The sequence below is a fragment of the Neomonachus schauinslandi genome, chromosome 14, assembly GCF_002201575.2.
Source record: "Neomonachus schauinslandi chromosome 14, ASM220157v2, whole genome shotgun sequence".
NCBI classification, from domain to species: Eukaryota; Metazoa; Chordata; class Mammalia; order Carnivora; family Phocidae; genus Neomonachus; species Neomonachus schauinslandi.
This window is the reverse complement of record NC_058416.1, coordinates 56,493,136-56,516,478: the sequence shown is the minus strand read 5'-3', so window position 1 is coordinate 56,516,478 and position 23,343 is coordinate 56,493,136. Positions and strand designations below refer to the sequence as shown.

General features: G+C 40.7%; 1 protein-coding gene across 1 annotated transcript in view; it reads left to right on the top strand.

Moving 5' to 3' along the window:
- The window catches only part of LAMA1 (laminin subunit alpha 1), a 138,106-nt gene that overhangs the window by 29,766 nt on the left and 84,997 nt on the right, over positions 1–23,343 (top strand). The window contains 12 exon segments of the mRNA XM_021686201.1: positions 770–949; positions 3,375–3,464; positions 6,995–7,112; positions 8,227–8,405; positions 9,093–9,198; positions 11,185–11,345; positions 12,288–12,428; positions 13,601–13,774; positions 15,479–15,580; positions 16,757–16,968; positions 17,753–17,864; positions 20,330–20,440. Coding sequence (XP_021541876.1) covers positions 770–949; positions 3,375–3,464; positions 6,995–7,112; positions 8,227–8,405; positions 9,093–9,198; positions 11,185–11,345; positions 12,288–12,428; positions 13,601–13,774; positions 15,479–15,580; positions 16,757–16,968; positions 17,753–17,864; positions 20,330–20,440 — 1,686 coding nt within the window.

Below are 23,343 nucleotides of genomic sequence, written 5' to 3'. Positions count from 1 at the left end.
CACACTTCATTAAAGTCAGAGTATGATCAAAAACAAGCCATTCTTTTTTTTTTTCCTTTCTTTTTTTCATTTTCTTCTTCTTCTTCTTTTCTTAATGGAGGAAGCAGTTTGGGGGGGGGGTGTGGGGAAGGGCAGAGGGAGAGAGAGAATCTTAAGTAGGCTCCACACCCAGTGCAGAGCCCGGTGATGGGCTCGATCTCATGATCCTGAGATCATGACTTGAGCCAAAATCAGGAGTCAAACACTTAACTAACTGAGCCACCCAGGCGCCCCCAAAGAACAAGCCATTCTTTAGTAGCGCCTGACTTGATGAGATAAAACTGCAAAACCTCTCCTGACGACTCTTCACAGCAGGAATTCTGCAGCAAGCCTGCATTGTTTCAAGAGCAGAGATTAAGAGAGTGGGTATACAAAACTTTCTGGCATCTTCTCTCACTCTCCCCAGTCTGTTCTGGACATTAAGAATTTGTTTCAGCGGAGTCATAGCCTAATGATGAATGTTAAAATACCCTCAACACTGGGAGAAGTGGTCCCATTAAGTTTTCTAGCAATCTCTGAGATGCCAGAATGCATAACTTTAAATTAATTGAAGATACTTTGGGATCATGGTGTTCACAAGTAGTAATTAACAAATGTTGGGTTTCTACAAGAATCTAGTTGTTTGGTTTGATTTTAGATGGTATCATTATGTCCTGAAGTTAAACAATCAGGGCTATATTTTTGCATGCTTAAAATTGACATTCGTTCGTTTTGATGTCTTTATCTTTAGATTCATACATCACTAATCAATGGCAGACCAAGCGCTGATGATCTTTCACCCAAGTTGTTGGAGTTTACTTCCGCACGATACATTCGCCTTCGCTTACAGCGCATTAGAACCCTCAATGCCGATCTCATGACCCTCAGCCACCGTGACCCTAAAGACCTTGATCCTATTGTTACAAGACGAGTAAGTCTATGGCAGGGCTCCCCCATTGTGAAAAGTTTATTTTGTTTAAGGAAAATAGACTTTTCTTTTTGATTGGCTTTGTCCTCCCAGGTTGGCCTTTTTTTTCTTATTTCATCAAAATCATTACATATGCTTTATTTAACGTGCAACCTTTCTAAACTAGGGGATGGTTCTGCCATTGTGCCCTTGGGCTCCCTCCCCCCATCCCATAATGCCATTCTGTAGTAAATGTTGTGGTATTGCTCTTCACACTCTGGTCTGACTCCACATCTAATCTTCAGCAAGTAAGCTGTTGTTTTTTCACTTAAAAGGAAATTTTAAAGTTTGAGTTATAATTTACATTCAAGAAGATGTACAGATTTTAAGTGTATAGTAAATGTACAAGGCTTGTGTGGACAAACATTTTCAAATCCCTTGGATAAACTAGGAGTGGAATTACTGAGTTATGGGGTAACTGTGTGTTTAATATTTAAGAATTTGTGAAGCCTTATGGAAAATTGTACCATTTTGCAGACCAGCAACATGTGAGAGTGCTGTTGTATGACACACTGTCACAGATTTGTGTTGTCAATCCATTTTCACATCAGCCATTCTGATGTGCATATGGTGACAGCTCCTTGTGATGTTAATTTGCATTTCCCTGATGACACATGTGAGCAGGTGCTTATTGGTATCTGATCGAATATTTTTGTCCATTTTTCATTTGGGTCATTTTGTCTCCTTATTACAGAGCTATAAAAGACTTTTAGATATTTTGTGTACAAGTCCTTTGTCAGATATCCACATTGCAAATATCTTCTCTGTCTGGAGCTTGCTTATTCACTTTCCCATGACATTTGAGAGGTTTTAATTTTAATGAAGTCCAATGTATTATTTTTTCTTTAATACTTAATGCTTTCTGTGCCTTTCTGAAAACGACTTTTTAAATTCCAGGTTTGCAAAGATGTTATGCTATGCTTCTGTCTAGTAGCTTTATAGTTTTAGCTTTTACATTTATTGTCTTTCAAATTAATTTTTGTGTTTGGTGTGAAGTAGAGGTCAAGGCTCTTTGTTTCCCTGTATATGAATGCAGCTGTTCCGGCACCATTCGTCTTTATGCCAATAACAAACTTTTTCAATTGCTGTGGTTTTTTAGACTTAAGTCTTGAAGTCAGGTACTAAAATAGTCCAAATGAGTTCTTTTTCAATATCTCTGGCTATTCTAGATTCATTTTGTCTCCTTATAAATTTTAGGATGGGTTTGTTACTTTCTGCCCCCCCCCCAAAAATCCTGCTAAGATTTTCATTGGGATTCCCCTGGATTAATAGATCAGTTTGGGAAGGATTGTGGAAGACACTTTGATAATATTGGATCATCTAATCCATGAACATGCTGTATCTCTCCACCTGTCTGGGTCCTCTGTAGTTTCTCCTGGCAATATTTCATTATTTGTTTATTAGTACATCTATTATTCAATGTATTCTTAATATACATTTTTGCCTGTTAGCCTTAATAGATTGCTTTCTAAATTTTATTTTCCATTTCTTCATTGCTAGTGTATAGAAATACAGTCCATTTTTAAATTGATTTTACATATTAAGACATTGCTAAAGTCACAGATTATTTCTAGTGGGTTTTGTTTTTTGGTTTTTGGTTTTTGTTTTTGTTGTTGTTGTTGTTTTAGGTTTTCCCAAGTACACAATAATATCATCTACAAATAATGAGAGTTTGGCCTTACTGTGCACTTTTTATGTCTTTGATTTCTTTTTCCTTGCATTATTGAGCTGGCTGGCACCTCCCATAGATGTGGAATGGAAATGGTGAGAACAGATTGTAAGAGGAAAACACTTGATCTTTCACTGTTAGCTCTCAGGTTTTCATGGATTCCCTTTATTATGGCTGAGCAGATTCTCTTCTACTGGCTTGCCAGCTTTTTTTAATGAATGGTGGTAAATTCTGTAACATGTGTTTTGTGACTCTATTGAAATGATCAAATGTTTTTGTTCTCCTTTATTCTGTTAATATGGTGATTTACATTTACTAATTTTTGTGTGTTGAACTAACTTTGCATTTGGGGGGAAAATTCTACTTGGCCATGAGTTATTATCCTTTGTATAAAGTACTATATTCAATTGTATAGTGCTGTATTCAGTATTTTTTAGGGTTATCAGTTATGGGTTTTGAATATGACTGCCTGGTATGAGGTGCAGCCAAGTTAGGAATTTCTTTTAGACTCATTTGTTTTCTGTTGGTGAGTTCATTTGGGCATTATTTGTTTTAAATCAACACAAGGATTTTTGTGCATGAAATATAATTTAAAGTGTGTCTCTAATTATTTTTTAGGTTACCAATAACTGCTGAGCTATATGTTGGAGAGCCCAACATTTTCTTTGAACTGAAATAGAAGAGGCCTTAATTTTTATTTGTCACTTTCTTTTTCCTTAGTATTACTATTCAGTCAAAGACATTTCTATTGGAGGAATGTGTATTTGTTATGGCCATGCTAGTAGCTGTCCATGGGATGAAACTACAAAGGTGAGTTCTAGTATTTTACAGTTTATTAAAACTTTAAAATAGGAGTTACAGCTATAGTGTTTGCCTTACTGTTTTTTTACTCAAGTCAGATGTTGAAAGGTATAAAATCATGGTGCAAAAAATATTTTTCAGATAATTTAACTGATTTCATTTTTTTGAACAATTTTATTCCACTTTCTTTGGAGGATATATTTCTTTTTTGTTTTGTTTTGTTTTGTTTTCCTAGTATGTCCAGCACAAAGAAGATTTTTTTCATCATGATAAGCATACTCTTTAATCTCTATCACCTATTTCCTATTTCACCCATTACTCCACACCCCTTCCTCTGATAACCATCAGTTTGTTATCTGTAATTAAGAGTCTGTTTCTTGGTTTGCCAGTCTCTCTTTTTTTTACCTTTGCTCATTTGCTTTTTTTCTTAAATTCTACATGAGCATATGGTATTTGTCTTTCTCTGGCTGACTTATTTCACTTGGCATTACACTCCCTAGCTCTATCCATGTTGCAAATGGCAAGACTTCATTCTTTTTTATGGCTGGATAATATTCCATTGTATAGATACGTACTGCTTCTTCTTAATTCATTCATCTATTGATGGACACTTGAGCTGCTTCCATAGTTTGGCTATTATAAATAGTGCTGCAATAAACATAAGGTGCGCGTCTCCCTTTGAATTAGCATTTTTGTATTTATTAGGTAAATACCCAGTAGTGCAATTACTGGATCATAGGGTAGTTCTATTTTTAATTTTTCAAGGAACCTCCATACTGTTTTCCAGAGTGGCTGCACCAGTTTGCATTCCTACCAAGAGTACAAGAGAGTTCCCCTTTCTCTGGATCCTTGCCAGCACTTGTTGTTTCTTGTGTTGTTGATTTTAGCCATTCTGACCGATGTGAGGTGGTATCTCATTGTAGCTTTGATTTGCATTTCCCTGATGATGAGTGATGTTGAGCATCTTTTCATGTGTCTATTAGTCATCTGGATGTCTTCTTTGGAAAAATATCTGTTCATGTCTTCTGCCCATTTTTTAATTGGATTATTTGTTTTTTGGGTGTTGAATTGTATCAGTTCTTTATATATTTTGGATACTAACTCTTTATTGGATATGTCATTGCAAATGTCTTCTCCCATTCAGTAGGTTGCTTTTTAGTTTTATTAATTGTTTGATTTGCTGTGCAGAAACTTTTTATTTTGATGTACTCCCAATAGTTTATTTTTGCTTTTATTTCCCTTGCCTTAGGAGACATATCTAGGAAATTGTTACTATGGTCTATGTCAGAGAAATTACTGCCTGTGCTCTCTTCAAGGATTTTTATGGTTTCAGGTCTCACATTTAGGTCGTTAATCCATTTTGACTTTATTTTTGTGTATGGTAAAAGAAAGTGGTCCAGCGTCATTCTTTTGCATGTAGCTGACCAATTTTCCCAACACCCATTTGTTGAAGATACTGTCTTTTTCCCTTTGTATATTCCTTCCTCCTTTGTCAAAGATTAATTGACCATATAATTGTGGGTTTATTTCTTGGTTTTCTATTTGAGTCCATTGATCTATAGTACCATACTGTTTTAATTACTACCACTTTGCCATATAACTTGAAATCTGGAATTGTGATACCTCCTGTTTTATTTTATTTTATTTTATTTTTTTAAAGATTTTATTTATTTATTTGAGACAGAGAGAATGAGAGACAGAGAGCATGAGAGGGAGGAGGGTCAGAGGGAGAAGCAGACTCCCCGCCGAGCAGGGAGCCCGACGCGGGACTCGATCCCAGGACTCCAGGATCATGACCTGAGCTGAAGGCAGTCGCTTAACCAACTGAGCCACCCAGGCGCCCCCTCCTGTTTTATTTTTAATTTTCAAGATTGCTTTGGCTGATTGAGATCTTTTTTTTTTTTTATTTGAGAGAGAGAGAATGAGAGAGAGCACATGAGAGGGGGGAGGGTCAGAGGGAGAAGCAGACTCCCTGCCGAGCAGGGAGCCCAATGCGGGACTCGATCCAGGGACTCCAGGATCATGACCTGAGCCGAAGGCAGTCGCTTAACCAACTGAGCCACCCAGGCACCCTGATTGAGATCTTTTATGGTTCCATACAAATTGCAGGATTGTTCTAATTCTGTGAAAAATGCTGTTGGTATTTTGATAGGGATTGCATTAAATCTGTAGATTTCTTTGGGTGGTATAGGCATTGTAACAACATTCGTTCATCCAATCCATGAGTGTGGAATTTCTTTCCATTTTTTTGTGTCATCTTGAATTTCTTTCATCAGTGTTTTATTGTTTTCAGAGTACAGATCTTTCACCTTTTTGGTTAGGTTTACTCCTAGATGTTTTATTGTTTTTGGTGTAATTGTAAATGAGATTGCTTTCTTAATTTCCTTTTCTGCGGCTTTATTATTAGTGTATAGCAATGCAACAGATTTCTGTACATTAATTTTGTATCCTGCAACTTTGCTGAATTCATTTATTAGTTCTAGTGGTTTTTTGGTGGAGTCTTTGGGGTTTTCCATATGTATTAACCTGCCATCTGCAAATAGAGCTTTACTTCTTCCTTACCAATTTGGATGCCTTTTATTTCTTTTATTTATTTTTTCTTTGGAAGATGTATTTCTAATTAAGTATTTACTGTGAAATTTTTGTGGTAAAATACACATAACATAAAATTTACCATTTTAACCATTTTCAAGTATACAATTCAGTGGCCTAATGATCTTTGAAGATCTTTTCTCTATAAGACTGTCAAGCTAAAACCATGCACAGTTATAAATTATGCTTATATTTTTAAAAAGAATTGTTCCCCTCCTCCCATTTTCTTCCTTTTCCATGTTTGTGGTACTAAATCAAGAGAAAATCAAGTTTACCCATTTTAACATAATACTAAGTGAATAATATGAGACCCTGTCTCCTCTTAAACAATTTATATGAAGCGACTTGTTATTTTTCCCCCCAGTCTTTGTAATTCTCTGACTCTTGAATAGGATTATCCTCTTTTGAGGCTGAAACCTAGGAAGATCAAGAAAGTTATTAATAAGAGCTTATAAACCCTGAATATCCATGCATCTTATTTGGAAAACTTTTTGTTCATGAACCCATTTTATTTTTAGTTTTGTTTTATTCCTCCTCACTTCTGTTTGTAACCAGGTCGTGTGTGTATATTTTTCTCTAAAAATGAATGTCTCTATGCTTTGATGGAGCCATATGTCCTCAGGTATACTGTCATGCAGGATATGTGACCATGATCAGTTCTTTTAAAAATAAAGTTATGTGGGGCGCCTGGGTGGCTCAGTTGGTTAAGCGTCTGCCTTCAGCACAGGTCATGATCCCAGGGTCCTGGGATGGAGCCCTGCATCGGGCTCCCTGCTCAGTGGGGAGTCTGTTTCTTCCTCCCCTTCTGCCCCTCTTCCTGCTTGTGCACGCGCTCGCACACGCTCTCTCTTTCTCTCTCTCAAATAAAATCTTAAAAAATAAATAAATAAAGTTACAAAAAATATACAGGTTAATTCCAGATGTCATTTTGTATTCTCCATTTCTAGAAGCTACAGTGTCAGTGTGAGCATAACACCTGCGGAGAGAGCTGCAGTAGGTGTTGTCCAGGGTACCACCAAGAGCCCTGGCGGCCCGGCACCGTTTCTGCTGGGAACACATGTGAAAGTAGGTCTACTGAGAATGGAAGGATGTAGTGTTTTTCCTTCTTAACATGCTTACTTTGATGATGACTTAACATTGGGACTAGGACGTAACTTGTTTTTTTAAATATTCAAATAGTTCCCAAAGTTACATACTACCTGAATACGATTTAAAGTATTGAGACCTACCTGTATCTTTAGGGATTTGCTATTTTATCTCGGGTTCCTCTTCCCATATATGGATGTATTCTTTACCTAATTTGGATTTAATTTTTAAGTAGGCAATACATTCACACGATTCCAACATCCACCAATATATACAAAATATGTAGTGAAAAATATTCCTTCCACTCTGTCTCCATCCTATGTTCTTCCTGAAATTTTTATGCAAATAAAACATACATCGATATATCCCTACCCCCAATGTAGTTCATACATGGGGCCTGACATGCTTGCATGTTATTCTACATATGGCTTTCATGTTTAACAGTATGTCTTGAAAATCTTTCTGTGTTAGCAATATGAAATGCTGTTCTTATTTTTATTTTATTTATTTTTTTATTTCAATTCCAGTATAATTAACACACAGTGTTATGTTAGTTTCAGGGGTACAATATAGTGATTCAACAATTCTATATATTCATTACTCAGCGCTCATCATGATGAGTGCGTCTTCATCCCCTTCACCTACTTCACCCATCCCCCCACCCAACTCCCTTCTGGTAACCACTAGTTTGTTCTCTATTGGAGTGCTGTTTTTAAAAACAGTACCACTGAATTCCATTAAATGGATGCAATATAATTAAAATAGCTACCTATCCATGGATAGTTCATGTGTTCCCAGTCTTTTTTAACACAAACAGTGATGCGATGATTAAGCCTGTACATATCACTCATAAGTGCAGGTACTTCTGTGGGATTGTGATCCCAGAAGATAGGTTGAGGGGTCAAATGGGTGTACATGTGTATAATTTTGATGACTACTCCCAATCGTCCTCAATAAGATTGCCCATATCCTATTAAATTTACTTATTCTGGAATTTTAATTTAATTTACGGTCATAGAAACTTAGGGAAGGAAGGGTTTTCTTTATATAGGACATAATAAATATATTAATTGAGATGTTAAAATTCTCCTAGAATGTAATTGTCACAATAAAACTCAAGACTGTTACTATGATGAAAGTGTTGCAAATCAGAGGAGAAGTTTGAATACGGCTGGACAGTTCCGAGGAGGAGGGGTTTGCATCAATTGCCTGCAGAACACCGTGGGGATCAATTGTGAAACCTGTATTGATGGATATTATAGACCATACAAGGTGAGAGTGTTTCTTCACCATAGCTGAATTTCATTGCCTTTTCAAGGTGGAAAAGAGATTTCGCCAACGGTCAACTTCAATACTGGAAACTCATTCCCTTCTGTAATATTTCCTTTATATTCTTATTCTGCTAGTAGCATTTTTTGGATATCTGTTTCCTGCTCTGTCTGTCCTGTGTTCTTGCTCAGAGTAGGATGTTCACTTGTTATTTAACTTGGATTTGGGGCCCTACTGGCTGTGTAATCTTGGTTTTGTAATACTAACTGTGAATGGGAAGAGTCAGTCAAAAACTATTGCAGCTGTATCTTGCCTGTAGGAAGTGCTCAGTCCATCCTCAGCTGACCTAATATGTAGTTACCACCTGGCTCCCTGTGGAGGTCTGGTCTAGGTGATGCTTATACATGGCTGTGAGAGAGAGCGGAGGGGAGCCCCATAACAGTGGTCATGAGAAAGAATGGCACTCTGCTAATGATACTGGCTACTGTCCCATCAAAAAATGTTTGGGGCTTTCTGGCGTGAGCTCACATTATTTTCCTGAGACCTACACTCCCTGGGTATACAAAATCATTATAATAGTCACATCTTGAGTGAAAAGCCAGTACCTTGTCATTGGTATTATTGTTGATATTATTGCTAATATTGCTGATAATTCTAGTAAGATAATCCAGGACAAACTCTGCCTTTCAGGTGTCTCCTTATGAGGACAACCCTTGTCGTCCCTGTGACTGTGACCCTTTTGGGTCCCTCAGTTCTGTCTGTATTAAAGATGAGCTCCAATCTGGCTTACACAAAGGTAAGTCCTTGATTGGTTTTTGTGCTTGAATTGATTTTTTTTTTTTTTTGGTGGAAGGTTTGTACTGGGTGGAACTATCATAATTGGATAGAAATTGAGTGATATGATTCTCTATTGATTCTTTTGTTTACAAAATACTTACCAAGCAGTTACTATGTGTCAGGCAATTCTTTAGGGCCCAGGAATATGTACTTGAACAAGATGATCAAAATTCCTGCTCACAGACAGACACTCAACGAACACGTACATGCATAATATAACTCTGGGTAGGGAGGAGTCCTGTGGGCATGAAGCAAAATTGGGAGTCATGATTGGAGGGAGATGGGGTGTAAAGAGGGCAATGTTGGGGTGATGAAATGACATTTGAGCAGATAATTGAGCATTTGATGAGAGAAAAAATAAGGCTCAGTTTAAAGCCATATGGGGAACACAGTAAATAGCAATCCCTCTATTTAGCTCTTAGAAGACACTCACAAGGCTTTTGCATACATCATCTCGCAAAGCAAACAAATTTTCCTGCTAACTTTGTAAATGTCAGTGTTCTTTCTGTTACGAAAACTGGCAAAGGACTTGCAAATACCAGAATCTCCTGAAAAGGTTGCATCTGTTCAAAGACTTCTGTGACCTCATCAATTTCTCAGTCACTAGCTGTTAAAATGGATATTGATCAGCTGGGAAGGATGTGCCAACCAGGGGGCCCACCCACAATGCGGAGGGTAATTTACACAATTGAATTAATCCTTACACAGGACTGGTAATGGGATGCTAATGGTAATGAGGATGATGTTGATTGTAGTCACAATTACCCTTGATTAGGTTCATTTTAAGAAATATATCATTTAAACATTCAGCCATAGCAGATATAAATTATTTAATGCATTTTATGGGCAAGGAAGCTGTAGCTCAGAGCAGTTAAGGAACTTGGCTGACGTTACACAGCTGAAAGTTTCAGAGCTGCCATTAAAATCAGGGATAGTGCTCATTGCCCTTTACCATTAACCTGTGCTTTCAAAAACAACAACAACAACAACAACAAACCAACAACAGCTTTATTTTGTGATACAGTTCACTACCATACAATTCACCAGTTTAAAGTGTATGATTCAGTGTTTTTTTGGTATATTTGTGGGTGCAACCATCAACACAGCCCACTATATACCATTTTCATTACCCCATAAAGAAACCCCTTCCCTGTTGGTAATCACTCCCCACTTCCCTCCATGCCCTCCGCCCCAGCCCTAGGCAACCACTGATCTTTCTCTCCACAGATTTGCTCATTCTGGACATTTCATATAAACAGAACCATACAATGTATGGTCTTTTGAGACTGGCTTCTTTTACTTAGCATCATGTTTTCAAGGTTTATCCATGCTGTAGCCTCCATTAGTACTTTGGTCCTTTTTTTTTTCTTTTTCTTTTCTGAATACTACTCTATCGTATGTATGTACCACATTTTATATAGCCATCCATCAGTTCATGAGTATTTCATTTGTTTCCACTTTTTGGTTATTATGAATAATGCTGCTACAAACATTCATGTCTAACTTTTTTGTGGATGTATGTTTTCATTGTTCTTAGATAAATGATTAGGAGTGGAATTGCTGGGTCATAGAGTAACTCTATGTTGCATATTTTGAAAAAGTGCCAAACTGTTTTCCAAAGTCATGGTACAATTTGACATTCCCACCAGACTCTGTTTTTCATCTCTGTTTTCTTTTTTTAAACTAAGGGTTGACAAACTGTGGTCCATGGGCCATTATCTGGCAAACCACCAGTTTTTGTAAGTAAAGTTGTATTGGAACAGAGCTATGCCCATCTGTTGCCTGCTCCCAAGCACTTAGGGCAAAGTTGAGTAATTGCAACAGAGATCCTTTCGCCAAAAAGCTTGAAATATTTCGTCTCTGGCCCTTTGCAGAAATAGTTTGCCAACCCCTGCTTTAACCTTTTTACGCTCCTGTTGGGCCATTGCCATCCTTTTCTTCCCAGGGAAGTGGCCAGGTCAATGTCCATGCAAGGAAGGCTACGCAGGAGAAAAATGTGATCGCTGCCAATTTGGTTACAAGGCTTACCCAGCCTGCGTCCGCTGTGAGTGCAGTCGGGCTGGGAGTGTGAACGAGGACCCATGCTCAGAGCCTTGTCTCTGTAAGGTATGCGTGGGGGTTAAAGATGACCCTGAGTTTCTTTTGAGGTATCCTAAGAAAGCAACACATTCCATAGGTTAAGGTGATCAGTTCTTGAGCAAAGCAGCAAGGTTTAAATAGAACTCTGCTTCCCTATACCTTCCTGAGAAGCATGACATTATGTCATAGTCTATGTCCTTGGCCTTAGATGGGCACCCAGTTTGCTTTTTTGGTGCCTTCTGGGCAATGGCCATCTATTCTGGAGGTATTTCTGTGACTTCCAAGATGAAACCAAATACTGCATTTCTTAGGCCTGGGCCATTATCTCTTCTGACATTCTGTTCCAGCCTAATGTTTAGAGGAGAACCAGGTAAATACTAAATTTGTAAAAATGTCAAATAAGGCAGATATGTTATTTTGGATTTCTCTTAAAAAGAAATTGGACAATGATAAAAAACACAGTCATTGGGTACCACGGAGGTGGGGGTTTTTTGCTATCTGATATTAATATCCATTTCCCCATGATAACCATAATTTATGGGACTTCCCATTATATCTTCTGTGCTTCTTCCCATGTAAGCAGAGTCTTGAGCACATTTTGTAAGTGACTGAAAATAATCTTGAGCATTTATTAATAAGACAAACAATTATATAGCCCTCCTCGGGTTTTAAAATTCTCGAAAGATCAGCAAAAATGGAAGGTTTCAAACAAAACAATATGAAAAAAGTCATTTCAATATAAATGACCGAGCTCTAGGATCCTGACCCTCATTTTTGCCTACAAAATTAAGTGGTCATAATTTCAAAATATCTGTTTTGGAAATAATGACTTCATGAGGCTTTACGTCTCCTCAGAGTATCTATTTATTTACCTGTTTCTCTGGATCACCAAACACCTTTCTTGTTAACGTCACTTTATTCTATCTATCTAGACACACTGGTTTCAAATCTTTTCTCTACTCCATGCAGGAAAATGTTGAGGGAGACAATTGTGACCTCTGCAAGCCAGGATTCTATAACTTGAAGGAGAGAAACCCCGAGGGCTGCTCAGAGTGCTTCTGCTTTGGCGTTTCTGACGTCTGTGACAGCCTTTCTTGGTCCATCAGTCAGGTGCGGGTACCTTCCCCGAGTCCGGATTTAAGACACGTGCCACCTCAAAGGAGCTCTCTGGGAGCTGTGTTCTAAAGCAAGGGGGCTGCCTTTCCCTGTACCACCACTCCCGGCAGTTTGGAATGACATTGGCATTGATCAGAGGCAGCCGGCTACTGAAGTATCACAGAAGTTTCTTTCTTGGTCATGTGTTTGTTCCTACATATATTTCCCTATCCAAATAATAGGATGTTATGATACTGTAGAATGTATCATGTCTCAATTTCTTCTGTGGGGAAATGCATCTGGTTGTGGGGTCAGAGGTGAGTTCTGGGACCCACTGCTCCACACTGGTCTCAGGCCAGGACATGGGTTCATGCAGAATTTTCTAGCTCAGAGAACCTGGTGAGGGTAGGAATAACAACAGGTGACATAGGGATTATGAGGGCAGACAACTGATTCCTCAGTTGTTTTGGGAATGAGGAGTCCTAGGGGGATGCCAAATGGTGCCTGGGAGGACAGTGTAATGGCTCGAGGTTAGGGAGGATGGCAGGGCACAGGGCTCATCCGTGGTAACCACCTGGCCTCCCCATGGCCATCTTGGGAAAGCTGTATTCAGGGTAGGGGGGTTGCTAGTCCCTGACTCTCCTTTCCCTCCCTCCCTCCCTCCCTGGCAGGTTGGTGAGGAGTGGGAGCAACATTGGGGAGGGAGTGGGAATCCCAATCAGTACCTAAGAATGAAGGTGAATCCCTGTGGCTACCATGCTGGGGTGATGGCTTGTCATCTCTTTGTAAATGATAAATCAGGAGGATAGGATCTGGAGGTTATTTTTATACATTTTTCAGCTTTTTGGTAAAGCTGTTCAATGCATCTATTAAGATCCTTGCTATTTTTTTTTTTAATCTAAAATATATTATCTGTGCCTGTCACAGTTTTGCTCGCCAACTTGCTTATAATTGATCTGGGGATCTGGAGAGTGTTTGACTCATTCTCAGATTTTCTTGATCCTTTGACAAGTAGAAGGGTCATGAGTCGTGTGGTTCTGTGGCCACAGTGTGTTAACCCCACGGTGTTCTGTCCTTAGCTAAGCTCTCTGGGTCTGTTTCTTCATTGTAGGGATATTAGTACTGGCCTGGGTGAAATCTCAGGGGACTTCAATTTCATATTCTGAAATTCTGAATCTTTTTTTAAGGTGAAAGATATGTCTGGGTGGCTGGTCACCGACCTGATCAGTCCAAGCAAGATCCTGTCTCAGCAAGATGCACTGGGTGGGCATCATCGGATTAGCATCAACAACACGGTGGTCCTGCAGAGGCTGACTTCCAAGTATTATTGGTTGGCCCCGGAGGCCTACCTTGGAAATAAGGTAGGGCCATCGCCAGAAGTGACATCTTGGGCAAAGATCTCAGAGCACATTAGGAAAGAACTTCTTGTTGGCAATTTAAGTCGTCTCAGGGTCACTCGAGGGTTTGACAGATAATTATACAGCATTTACTTACACCTGACTCACATGGTCTTGCTTAGCCTTGGGTGACTTTATTACATCATTAGACTATGAACTTTGTTCTTGGCCACGTTGGTCATAGGCAGGCTGCTGTAGGAAGTCTTGTCCCCTCCTCCCATGACAGGCTCTCCACTTTCCTCTGCGTTCCTGGATCACTTGGGCCTCTGTGAAGTGTTGGGCAAATTCCTGCTTTGTTTAGTTAGCCCTGTACTTTCCTTAGCCCCAGGGCTCAGTGGAGAGCCTGGTGCAGAAGGAACTTGGGCGGGACAGACTGGGCATTGGGGCTGGTGTCCTGCCAGTTTCATTATCAAGACAGACTCTTTCTCACCTAACATTCGCATTTAGCAAAGATAGAATACTTCCCATTTTAAGAAAATGCAAAGTGGTGATTCTACCAAGGGGAAATTTGGTTAATATGATTTAACCTGCCATTGTCCCCTTCTTCCTTACCAATCATGCCACTTCTTTTTTTTTTCTTTTTTTTTTTCTTTGAGACAGAGAGGGAGGGAGGGAGAGAGAGCACGAGCGGGGGGAGGGGGCAGACAGAGAGAGAGAAACAGACTCCCCGCTGAGCAGGGAGCCCCATATGGGGCTCCATCGCAGGACCCCAGAATCATGACCTAAACTAAAGGCAGTTTGGTTCAAAGGTTAGTTTACCTGAGTGAGCCACCCAGGCGCCCCCGATATTGCCACTTCTCTCCAGATTCTGATGATCTGAAAATATACTCCGTAGAATCTATCTCAGTGGCTCAAGCTCCGTGCTTACCTTCCCTGTGCATTTGGTTTGTTTTGAAGTAATGGTCTATGTTTCATCGTAGTGCAGGTCTTATAGCTTGGGAAGTTTCTATTTCACTTATTGGCTGTATTTTAATTTTACAACTTATTTTATTTAGACTTAGGTTTAAGTAGTGTTTATTTTGAAAACGATTTTTTTTCCCATCAAATTATAATCCTAGAAGATGTGCTCTCTTTATAATGTGGTCGTATCACCAAAGGTCAATGATCTTTTTTTTCCCGTTAAGATCACTCTTCTAATTTTCGGGTGCAAAGACTGGATTCTGAACCTGATATTGTGTCACACACCTGTCACAAAGAACATCTCCATTTTGTATTAAAGGATACGACCAGGAGGAAAAACCTTTAGTCCATCTTTTAGCCGATGAGTCCTGTTCCTTATTGTTCTTCTACAAGCGGTGCAAGGAGATCAGAATGTTGGGATTATCATCATGGATCTGACTCCTAAATCCTAAAAAATTAAGTGAAATACACGTCTCCTATGTGACTCACAGAAGTTGATGCTCGTTCACCTTGGGCTTTCTTTAAGAAGGAGCACATCTTTCTTCTGTACATTTAAATCACATCCTGCATTTTGGTAATATTGGTTAAACAACATATTCGTATAATATGCTTTCTTTTCACTGCCTTGCTGTGGACTCCCTTCTGTACCGTGGCCACTCGGACACCTTGCAGCCGGGTTGTTTCCCGACGGATCCTGGCCACCACTTCCTCTTACAGAGGGGCTGTGGTCATGTGCCCTCCGTGTTCACTCTCGCTTACCTCTTTCAGCTGACTGCGTTTGGTGGCTTCCTCAAGTACACGGTGTCTTACCATGTTCCCGTGGAGATGGTGGACGGGGACCTCATGTCTTACGCTGATGTTATCATTAAGGTAGTTGCTTTCACATTGCTTTGCTATAGAGCAGAAGGGCTTCTCTGGGGGACAGTTCATGACTCCAAGTGGTAAGGGAGGCCATAGTAGCGGGGAGCACAGGGCCAGGTGGCCATTGAGCAAGGCTTTGCCTCATCCAGGCACCACCAAGACTGGTGACAATTCTCTTTGGGCCCATTCCTGGAATTGCCTCAGGACAGCACATGGGGCTCTTCCCTCGATCCCCAAAGCTGACCCATCTTTTCACATTGAGAAGGGAGACGGGTTTGCTCTGACGTTGGAAGTACCCTGTCAGCCCTTTGAGTCCCTCTGTCTCCTCCTGCCACGTTGCCACCCACATGAATGCTTAGCCAGTAGTGCTTGGCAGCGTGGGGACGGAAGATGGGTTCCCATTTTTGTCCTCAGCCACGGTACCCTCACTCCCCTCTGCCCCCATCACTCAAAGACCCAGCTCAGCCTCGCTGGAAATTTTCCCAAAGGTAAGAAACCACCTCAGGTTCTAGTCTGCAGTGTCTGCCCCCTCTCCTGGTACCTTTATTTTTTATTTTTCTTTAAAGATTTTACTTATTTATTTGAGAGAGAGAGAGAACAAGTGGAGGGTGGAGGGAAGGGCAAAAGGAGAGGGAGAAGCAGGCTCCCTGCTGAGCAGGGAACCCAACATGGGATTGGATCCCAGGACCCTGGGATCATGACCTGAGCCGAGGGCAGACTGAGCCACCCAGACGTCCCTTTCTCCCAGCACCTTTAATGATGTGCACCCCCCATCCAGCCTGTGGCAAGTGGGATCGGGGTGACATAAAGCATTTTTGGGAATGGCAATTTTGTGGAAAGCTAGAGGTATCTTTATATACTTTTCTACCTTTGCTCTTCAGTTAAAGATGAGGGGTGTCAGATTCATTGCTTTGAGGAAAGCTATGGGCGCATACATGCTGTTTCTCTTCTGAGATCCCAGCACAGGACCCAGGCTTTAGATTTATTCTCTGAATCCCTCTGAGGGGAATACAAGGAAACAGCTCTCCTCCGATCATTCCGAACCAAGAGTTATAGATACGATTACATGTTTGCCCTGAGAACCTAAGCACAAATGAAAAGCCACGTTGCTGAAGAGAAATTTGCTTTTATTTTTTGATCGTGAAGTTGAATTACAAATGTATTTCCTCTTGGTTTAAATATTAGGGAAATGGACTCACTTTAAGCACCCAGGCTGAGGGCCTGGCATTACAACCACATGAAGAGTACTTGAACGTGGTCAGACTTGTGCCGGAGAACTTTCGAGATTTTAATAACAAAAGGGAGATAGATCGCGACCAGCTGATGACTGTCCTTGCCAACGTGACACATCTCTTGATTAGAGCCAACTACAATTCTGCAAAAATGGCTCTTTACAGGTGTGTCTTGAAAGAGAGGGAAAGCTCATGGGAAGGGTCCTCAATCTCGTCTTCATCTATTAATAATGATGTATTTTCAGTGTAATATATTTTCCTTGATTATTTTAAGGGTACAACTAATGGAACTGGCTGCCTTAAAAAATATTTTTATTACTATAATTTTAGTGACGATGTAAGAACAGTGGTCCATGACAAGTGTGCCTCAGTAGGAGATCATCTTGACATCAGGATCAGAAACTTTCAGGGTGATTTTCTGAGAAATGCCTGACAAGTTCACAATTGTCTGGACCACCTTGTGTCTTGTTTTTACCCTCCTGTTGTTAATGGTCTTAGATTTTCCTGTCTATTTAAGCTAATGTTCCCATCCTCGGTCATGTTATTACTTCCAGAAGGTCAATTTCTGGCAATGCCAGGCTACGGCTACGCATGCACGTTGGCCTAAAGCAAACACAGAATTATATATTTAAGAACAATCTCTGTATTTGAGATAGGATGATTGAATGGGTTAGTTTTTCAGAAGTGTTTCAACTCAGACTGGGCAACATCAGACCCTTCCCACAGCTGTCTGGGCGACTACTCTTCTTTGCACCAAATGTTGCAAAGGCCTTCCAGAGAATACTGACAGCTTTCAGAAATCATATTGGTGGGAAAATCTGTAGTAACTTACAAAAGTCACATCACCTTTTTGTTTGAAGGAAACTTTAAGAATCCACCTTCATCAAGATGTTAGCTGTCATTTGCAGGTAGGCATCTGAGTCACGGGATGACTCCTGTCTATTGGTAGGTTGGATTCTGTCTCTTTGGATACAGCCAGCCCTAATGTTATAGACCTGGCACTGGCCACCGAGGTGGAGCACTGCGAATGTCCCCAAGGCTACGGAGGGCTCTCCTGTGAGGTAAGGCTCCTCTTCTTCCCTTCCTATCTCCTTTTGTTCTTTCCTAAGGAGAAAAAAAGCACATTAAAGGTGATACAATAACCCGCACTTGAATTTTAACTTTAGAAACCTAACATTTGGCTCAGACTTTGGGCAGCTTTAGGAATATTGGAAGTCACAATGTTTAAGGCAATCTGGTGCCTCTTCCAGGGGAGTCCTGGGACACGTGGAAGTGGCCTGATTTCAGTCTACCCTCTTGCCTTAGTCAACCAGAAAGTTGCACTGCCCATGCCATAGTTTGCATTTCTAAGGAGGGTTGAACTTGATTGTATCTGGACATTTACAAATCACCAGCGTGCCACCTAGAAAGCCAGGCCCGTTTTGAGACTTTTTATGGCCCCCAGCTAGGTTAACTTGGGTGACCTCTACTTCACAATGAAGTGTGTGAGAATGTGCTTACGATCACCAGTAGAAGTAACCTGTCACTAAAAAAATTTTCTGAAATATATTTTGAAATTATTTGGACATGAATATTGATAATAACTCTCTCCTGCTGAGGACTTTCTATGTTATTTGGCACGATCCTAACCTCTTTCTGTAGGAAAGAGCTAGGAAGTAGTTATATCAGGTTCCAAGCATCACGTGCACCATTAACCACCACACGGTCCTGCCTCTCCCGTGTTTAAGACTGACTTGTCATTGACTGTGAGTTTTGGGCCATTAACTTATGATTTGTTTTTACGAATCTTTATCAATTGTACACTTTGCAGTTAATAAAGTTGGCCTGTGCTTCATGATGTAGATTTTTAATTAAATATTTCTATTTCTATTTTAAATATTTTACAGGGTTGTTTCTTTTATGACCCCATGAACTTTTTTTTTAGATCTAAGACATGTATTTTTAGGCCAAGGAAGTATCTGTAGGATCTAAGTCCTGTGTGCTTACCGGATAAATGACCTTAAGGCTACCTCATAGTATGTGGGATGTGGGAGTGGGCTGGCTGGCAGATAAAGTAGAAGCCCAGGCTAGCTAGACCAGGAGGAGGCAGCAGTGAGCAGGTGCTGCTGGAGGACTCCAGGTCCACTGGGTTCAGAGGAAAATGCGCTGATGTGCAGGGGATGATCGCTCAAGGAAGCACACGAAGCTTAACACATAATTTTAAGTGTTTTTATCAGCCAGAAGAACTCATTCTTTCATTAGGAGCTGACATAAGGAATCAGGCAGCTATAGGTGGGGACTGGAATTCTTGAGAGCCCTGTGGCCACCACACAGACCCCCAGGCAGCTCCCCCTCAGTGCCCATCTGTAGACTGGCCCATTGTCCTTGACGGGAACGTGGTACATGGAGATGTTAAGGGGACTTTCACAAGGTCAGTGTGAATGAATGCATGTATATATTATTCAAATAATGAAAATGCAATTTTAATATTTTTTACAAGAGTAAAAACCAGATCCACGCCCCTCCTCCCATGGCCCCATGGGAGTATGCTGGCCTCCCAAATAATCACTCACCAGTCTGCACTCGAAACACGTTTTATGTCTGGTGCAGCCCCAAGGAGCCCCGTGGCCACAGGTCTGGGAGGTGTGTCTCCCCGACTTTGAATCTTTCCATTGGCACAGTGGGCACGGGGTCTAACTGCTCCATGTTCCATATTCCATGGCTATAAAATAGAGAGAGTGGTTCTCAGGGTCATCTTGAGAATGACGTGAATGACTGTCTGGGATGGCCCCCTGCTCCTCCCAGGCAGGGGACAGCATCCATGAATACCACGAAAGCACGCCTGTAATGTTTGCTCAATTCACCTGATGCAGTTTGATACAGACCTCCCTTGAGCACTTTGATGGTGGTGTTTAGTGACTCTTACCCAAAAGAAAACAAAATCAGGTTGAGAGGAAAATGTCCTCTTGATTGAAACACTGGTTAAGTGGCTGAGTGTTACATGATTTCTAATAATATTGCGGCAGGTACCGTGAAGGTGGATGCTGACCCATTGTATCGCCACTAGGTTTTGGTGTGCGTGTTTCTACCTATAAAAAGAAATGAGGAAGGGGGCCTGGGTGGCTCAGTCAGTTGGGTATCTGACTTTTGATTTCGGCTCAGGTCATGAGATCGAGCCCCATTTAGGTCTCCAAGCTCAGCAGGGAGTCTGCTTGGGATTCTTTCCCTCTCCTTCTGCCCCTCCCCCTGCTTGTGCATGCTCTCTCTCTCAAATAAATCTTTAAAAAAAAATGAGGAACTGGATTATGGCGATGTTGCACAATTCGGTAAGTTTACTAAAAAATCAGTGAACTGTATCCTTAAAATGGGTGCATTTTATGACATGTGAATGATACCTCAATAAAGAAGTTTGGGGGGGAAAAGAAGTATGTTTCTCTAATTATGGAAATTGGAGCACTTGATGTTCCTAACCTATTGACAAGAAGATGATTTGCATGATGTACAAGGTTGCCTTCCCCCGCATGTGTCACCTGTCCCTCTCTTGCAGTCCTGCCTCCCTGGCTATTACCGCGTGGATGGAATACTCTTTGGAGGAATTTGTCAACCCTGTGAATGCCACGGCCATGCAGCTGAATGTGATATTCATGGCGTTTGCTTTGTGAGTCTGTTGCCGAGAACTCAAGTGCCCCCTCCTACCTATCCCAAAGCCATCTGCTGCGCAGAGTGGTTAAAAAAAAGTGCTTCCTCCATAGGAGATTATCCCGGCCCTTGTAGACCCCAGAGGAAATTCGCAGACTTAAGTTCATGTCATAATATGTTTCCTGCTTTTTCCTCCGCTCTTTTTTGAAAAAAAGTTACTTTGGTGAAAACGGAAAAGGGATATATAATGTCATTGCAGGTTTTTTATTAGAACAACGAATTCACTTTGTAAGATTAGAAAGCCATATAAAGGTAGAAAATATTGCCCACTGATTAAAAAGGATCAGGGCTTTTAAATGAAAGTGTTAGAATTCCTTTAACATATTACACAGTATGTCCTAAAAGGAATAATAAAACTTCTAATAATCACACTCGTTTGTGCAATATATAATGCTTTATAGTTCTTAGCTCGGGTAAACTCTTCAAACAAGTACTTCTTTCATGCAACAGGAGTTGAAACATGGCTTGACAAATATGCAGTTAATCTTGAGAATGAACTTTGGGGCAGATACAGGGCAAGACTTGTTTTTTAACTTCAATCAGGAATTCTTTTAGGCTCTTTTTGCCTGGAAGCCAGGCCATACTCCTGGGTTCTAATGGATTTACTGCACAGAGATGGAGTGAATGCCTATATTAATCAGCTGAGTCCTATTCACCATACAGGGGAATGTTCATGCTCTTTCCAAAAGAGATTGATTCAGTCCCAAGCTAGGGAAAATTAATTATCAGAGCCATGGAGATCTCATCATGATGCCATGGATTGTTTAATCTTTCTAGAGCTTAGTTTTTCTTGATTCTGTAAGTAAAGCTTTCATTTTGTTCTTTGTTCATTTCATCGTTCTTGAAAGCAAGTGTCTATAGGAATTACATGAAGTGATGTTTTACACACACACTCAATTCCTCAGGATCAGTTTCCCAGAGCTTGATGAGGTTGTTGCTTTTTTTAAACGCCTCTGCCTTTCCATTTGGGTTTGTAAGGCCAGCCTTCTAGGGCGGCTGCCAACAGTTGGGGGTGTCAGCAGGCTGTGATTGTGGCACCCATAGCTTTAGGTACAGGTAAGCCAAAAGGGTATTTGCACATGCTTCTATTACTATATCTTTACAAAAATATATACTCACACTAAAGTGAAAATGCTAAGTAGCAACCAGCCTTTAAGTTCTAATTATAATAAGTGATAATTTTTATAATTGAAAAATTTGGGGAAATAATGTTAGATTTACAGTAAGGCTGCAAAAATAGCACGGCAAGATCCTGTTCAGTCTTCACCCTGCTTTCCCTGGTGCTCACATCTTGCCTTACCAGAGTACAGTGATCAAAATTAAGAAATTTACGTGGGCACAATCTCATCAACAGAACTGTGGATTTCACTCAGATTTCATCAGATTTCCCGCTCATGTCCCCTTTCCAGCCTCAAATCCAGAACCACTTTGCACTTGTCGCCTTCATTCTGTGACAGCGCCTCAGTTTTCCTTTGTCTTTGATGACTGTGGCACTTTTGAGGAGCCCTGGACATTCTCTGGAATGTCCTCCGCTAGAGCGTGTCTGTTTTCTCGTGATTAGCTAGAGGTTTTGCATTTTAGGCAGGAAGACATGAAGGTGACGTGCCCCCTTGGCGCACACTGTTAGGGGATGTTAGCCCGGAACACTCGGATGAGGTGCTGTCTGCCAGCCTTTTGCACTGTCAAGTTATTATTTTTACCTTTTTAAGTCATTCATGTTTGAAGGGGCAAAAATAATAAAAATTTAGATTGGACTTTAAAGAAACATAAAAACTTGGTAGCATCATTTATCTGTTTCATCTAACTTTGCTTTTTTTTTTTTCTATTCTATTTTACAAAGAAACCTTTGAATTCTCCCCTTTGGATAGCCATTTCTAGCCCTGGGCCTTGCATGTAGCCATCCAGCTTCCCAGAGTTAACTCCTGATTTACAGGTTATCAGAGAGAAGGTTCCAATTGTTCTTAGTGCCCTATCTTTTTTTTTTTTTTTTTAAGCGTGGTTTTAGGTTTACAGCAAAACTGAAAGGAAGGTGTAAGGATTTCTCATATACCTCCTGCCCCCACGCACACACAGCCTCCCATATTATCAACAGCCCCCTCCCCCTGCCAGAGGGACACATTGGTGCAGTTGATGAACCCACATTGACACATCATAGCCCCCCCAATGTCCACGATTTACATTAGCTCCTGTTCTCCCAGCTCTTTCTGCTGTCCTCCCAAGGAGAAACCAGTTTGCTCTCTTCTGAAAGAGAAGAGCCTAAAAGGCAGTTGCGTATCTTGGGCCCTCATGTTTTTTTCTTTTCCATTCAAGAGAAGATGTTTTTCCTTCCTGAGGAGATGAGTATTCTCCTCCCTCAGATTCCAGCTCCACCAACAGGGCTGGTCCCTTAAAGGGATGGTGACCTGAGAAAGCGTCAAAACAGATTTGGTAGGTTTTTTTTAGCAGAACTACGTAATGGCTTTCCCAAAGAGAAAGAAAACCCTGTCTGGCCCTTTGAGCAAAGAAATCCTATCATAGATATTTTGCAAGTGGACATAATTAAATGTATTTTAATGAAACTAGTTATTTTGCATAATACTTTTAGTTCAACCATGTAGCCATTTACCAAAGCCAGCTGCATTTTAAATTAATTTGGGTTAATTATCAAAATCAAGATCACATAGGGGATGGGGAGGAAAAAAAGAGTCTAAGACATTCCTACCAAAATGTCACCTGAGGACCAGCAGTCTGTGCATCACCCTGGAGTTTTTTAGAAATGCAGAACTCAGGGGCACCTGGGTGGCTCAGTTGGTTAAGCGACTGCCTTCGGCTCAGGTCATGATCCTGGAGTCCTGGGATCGAGTCCCGCATCGGGCTCCCTGC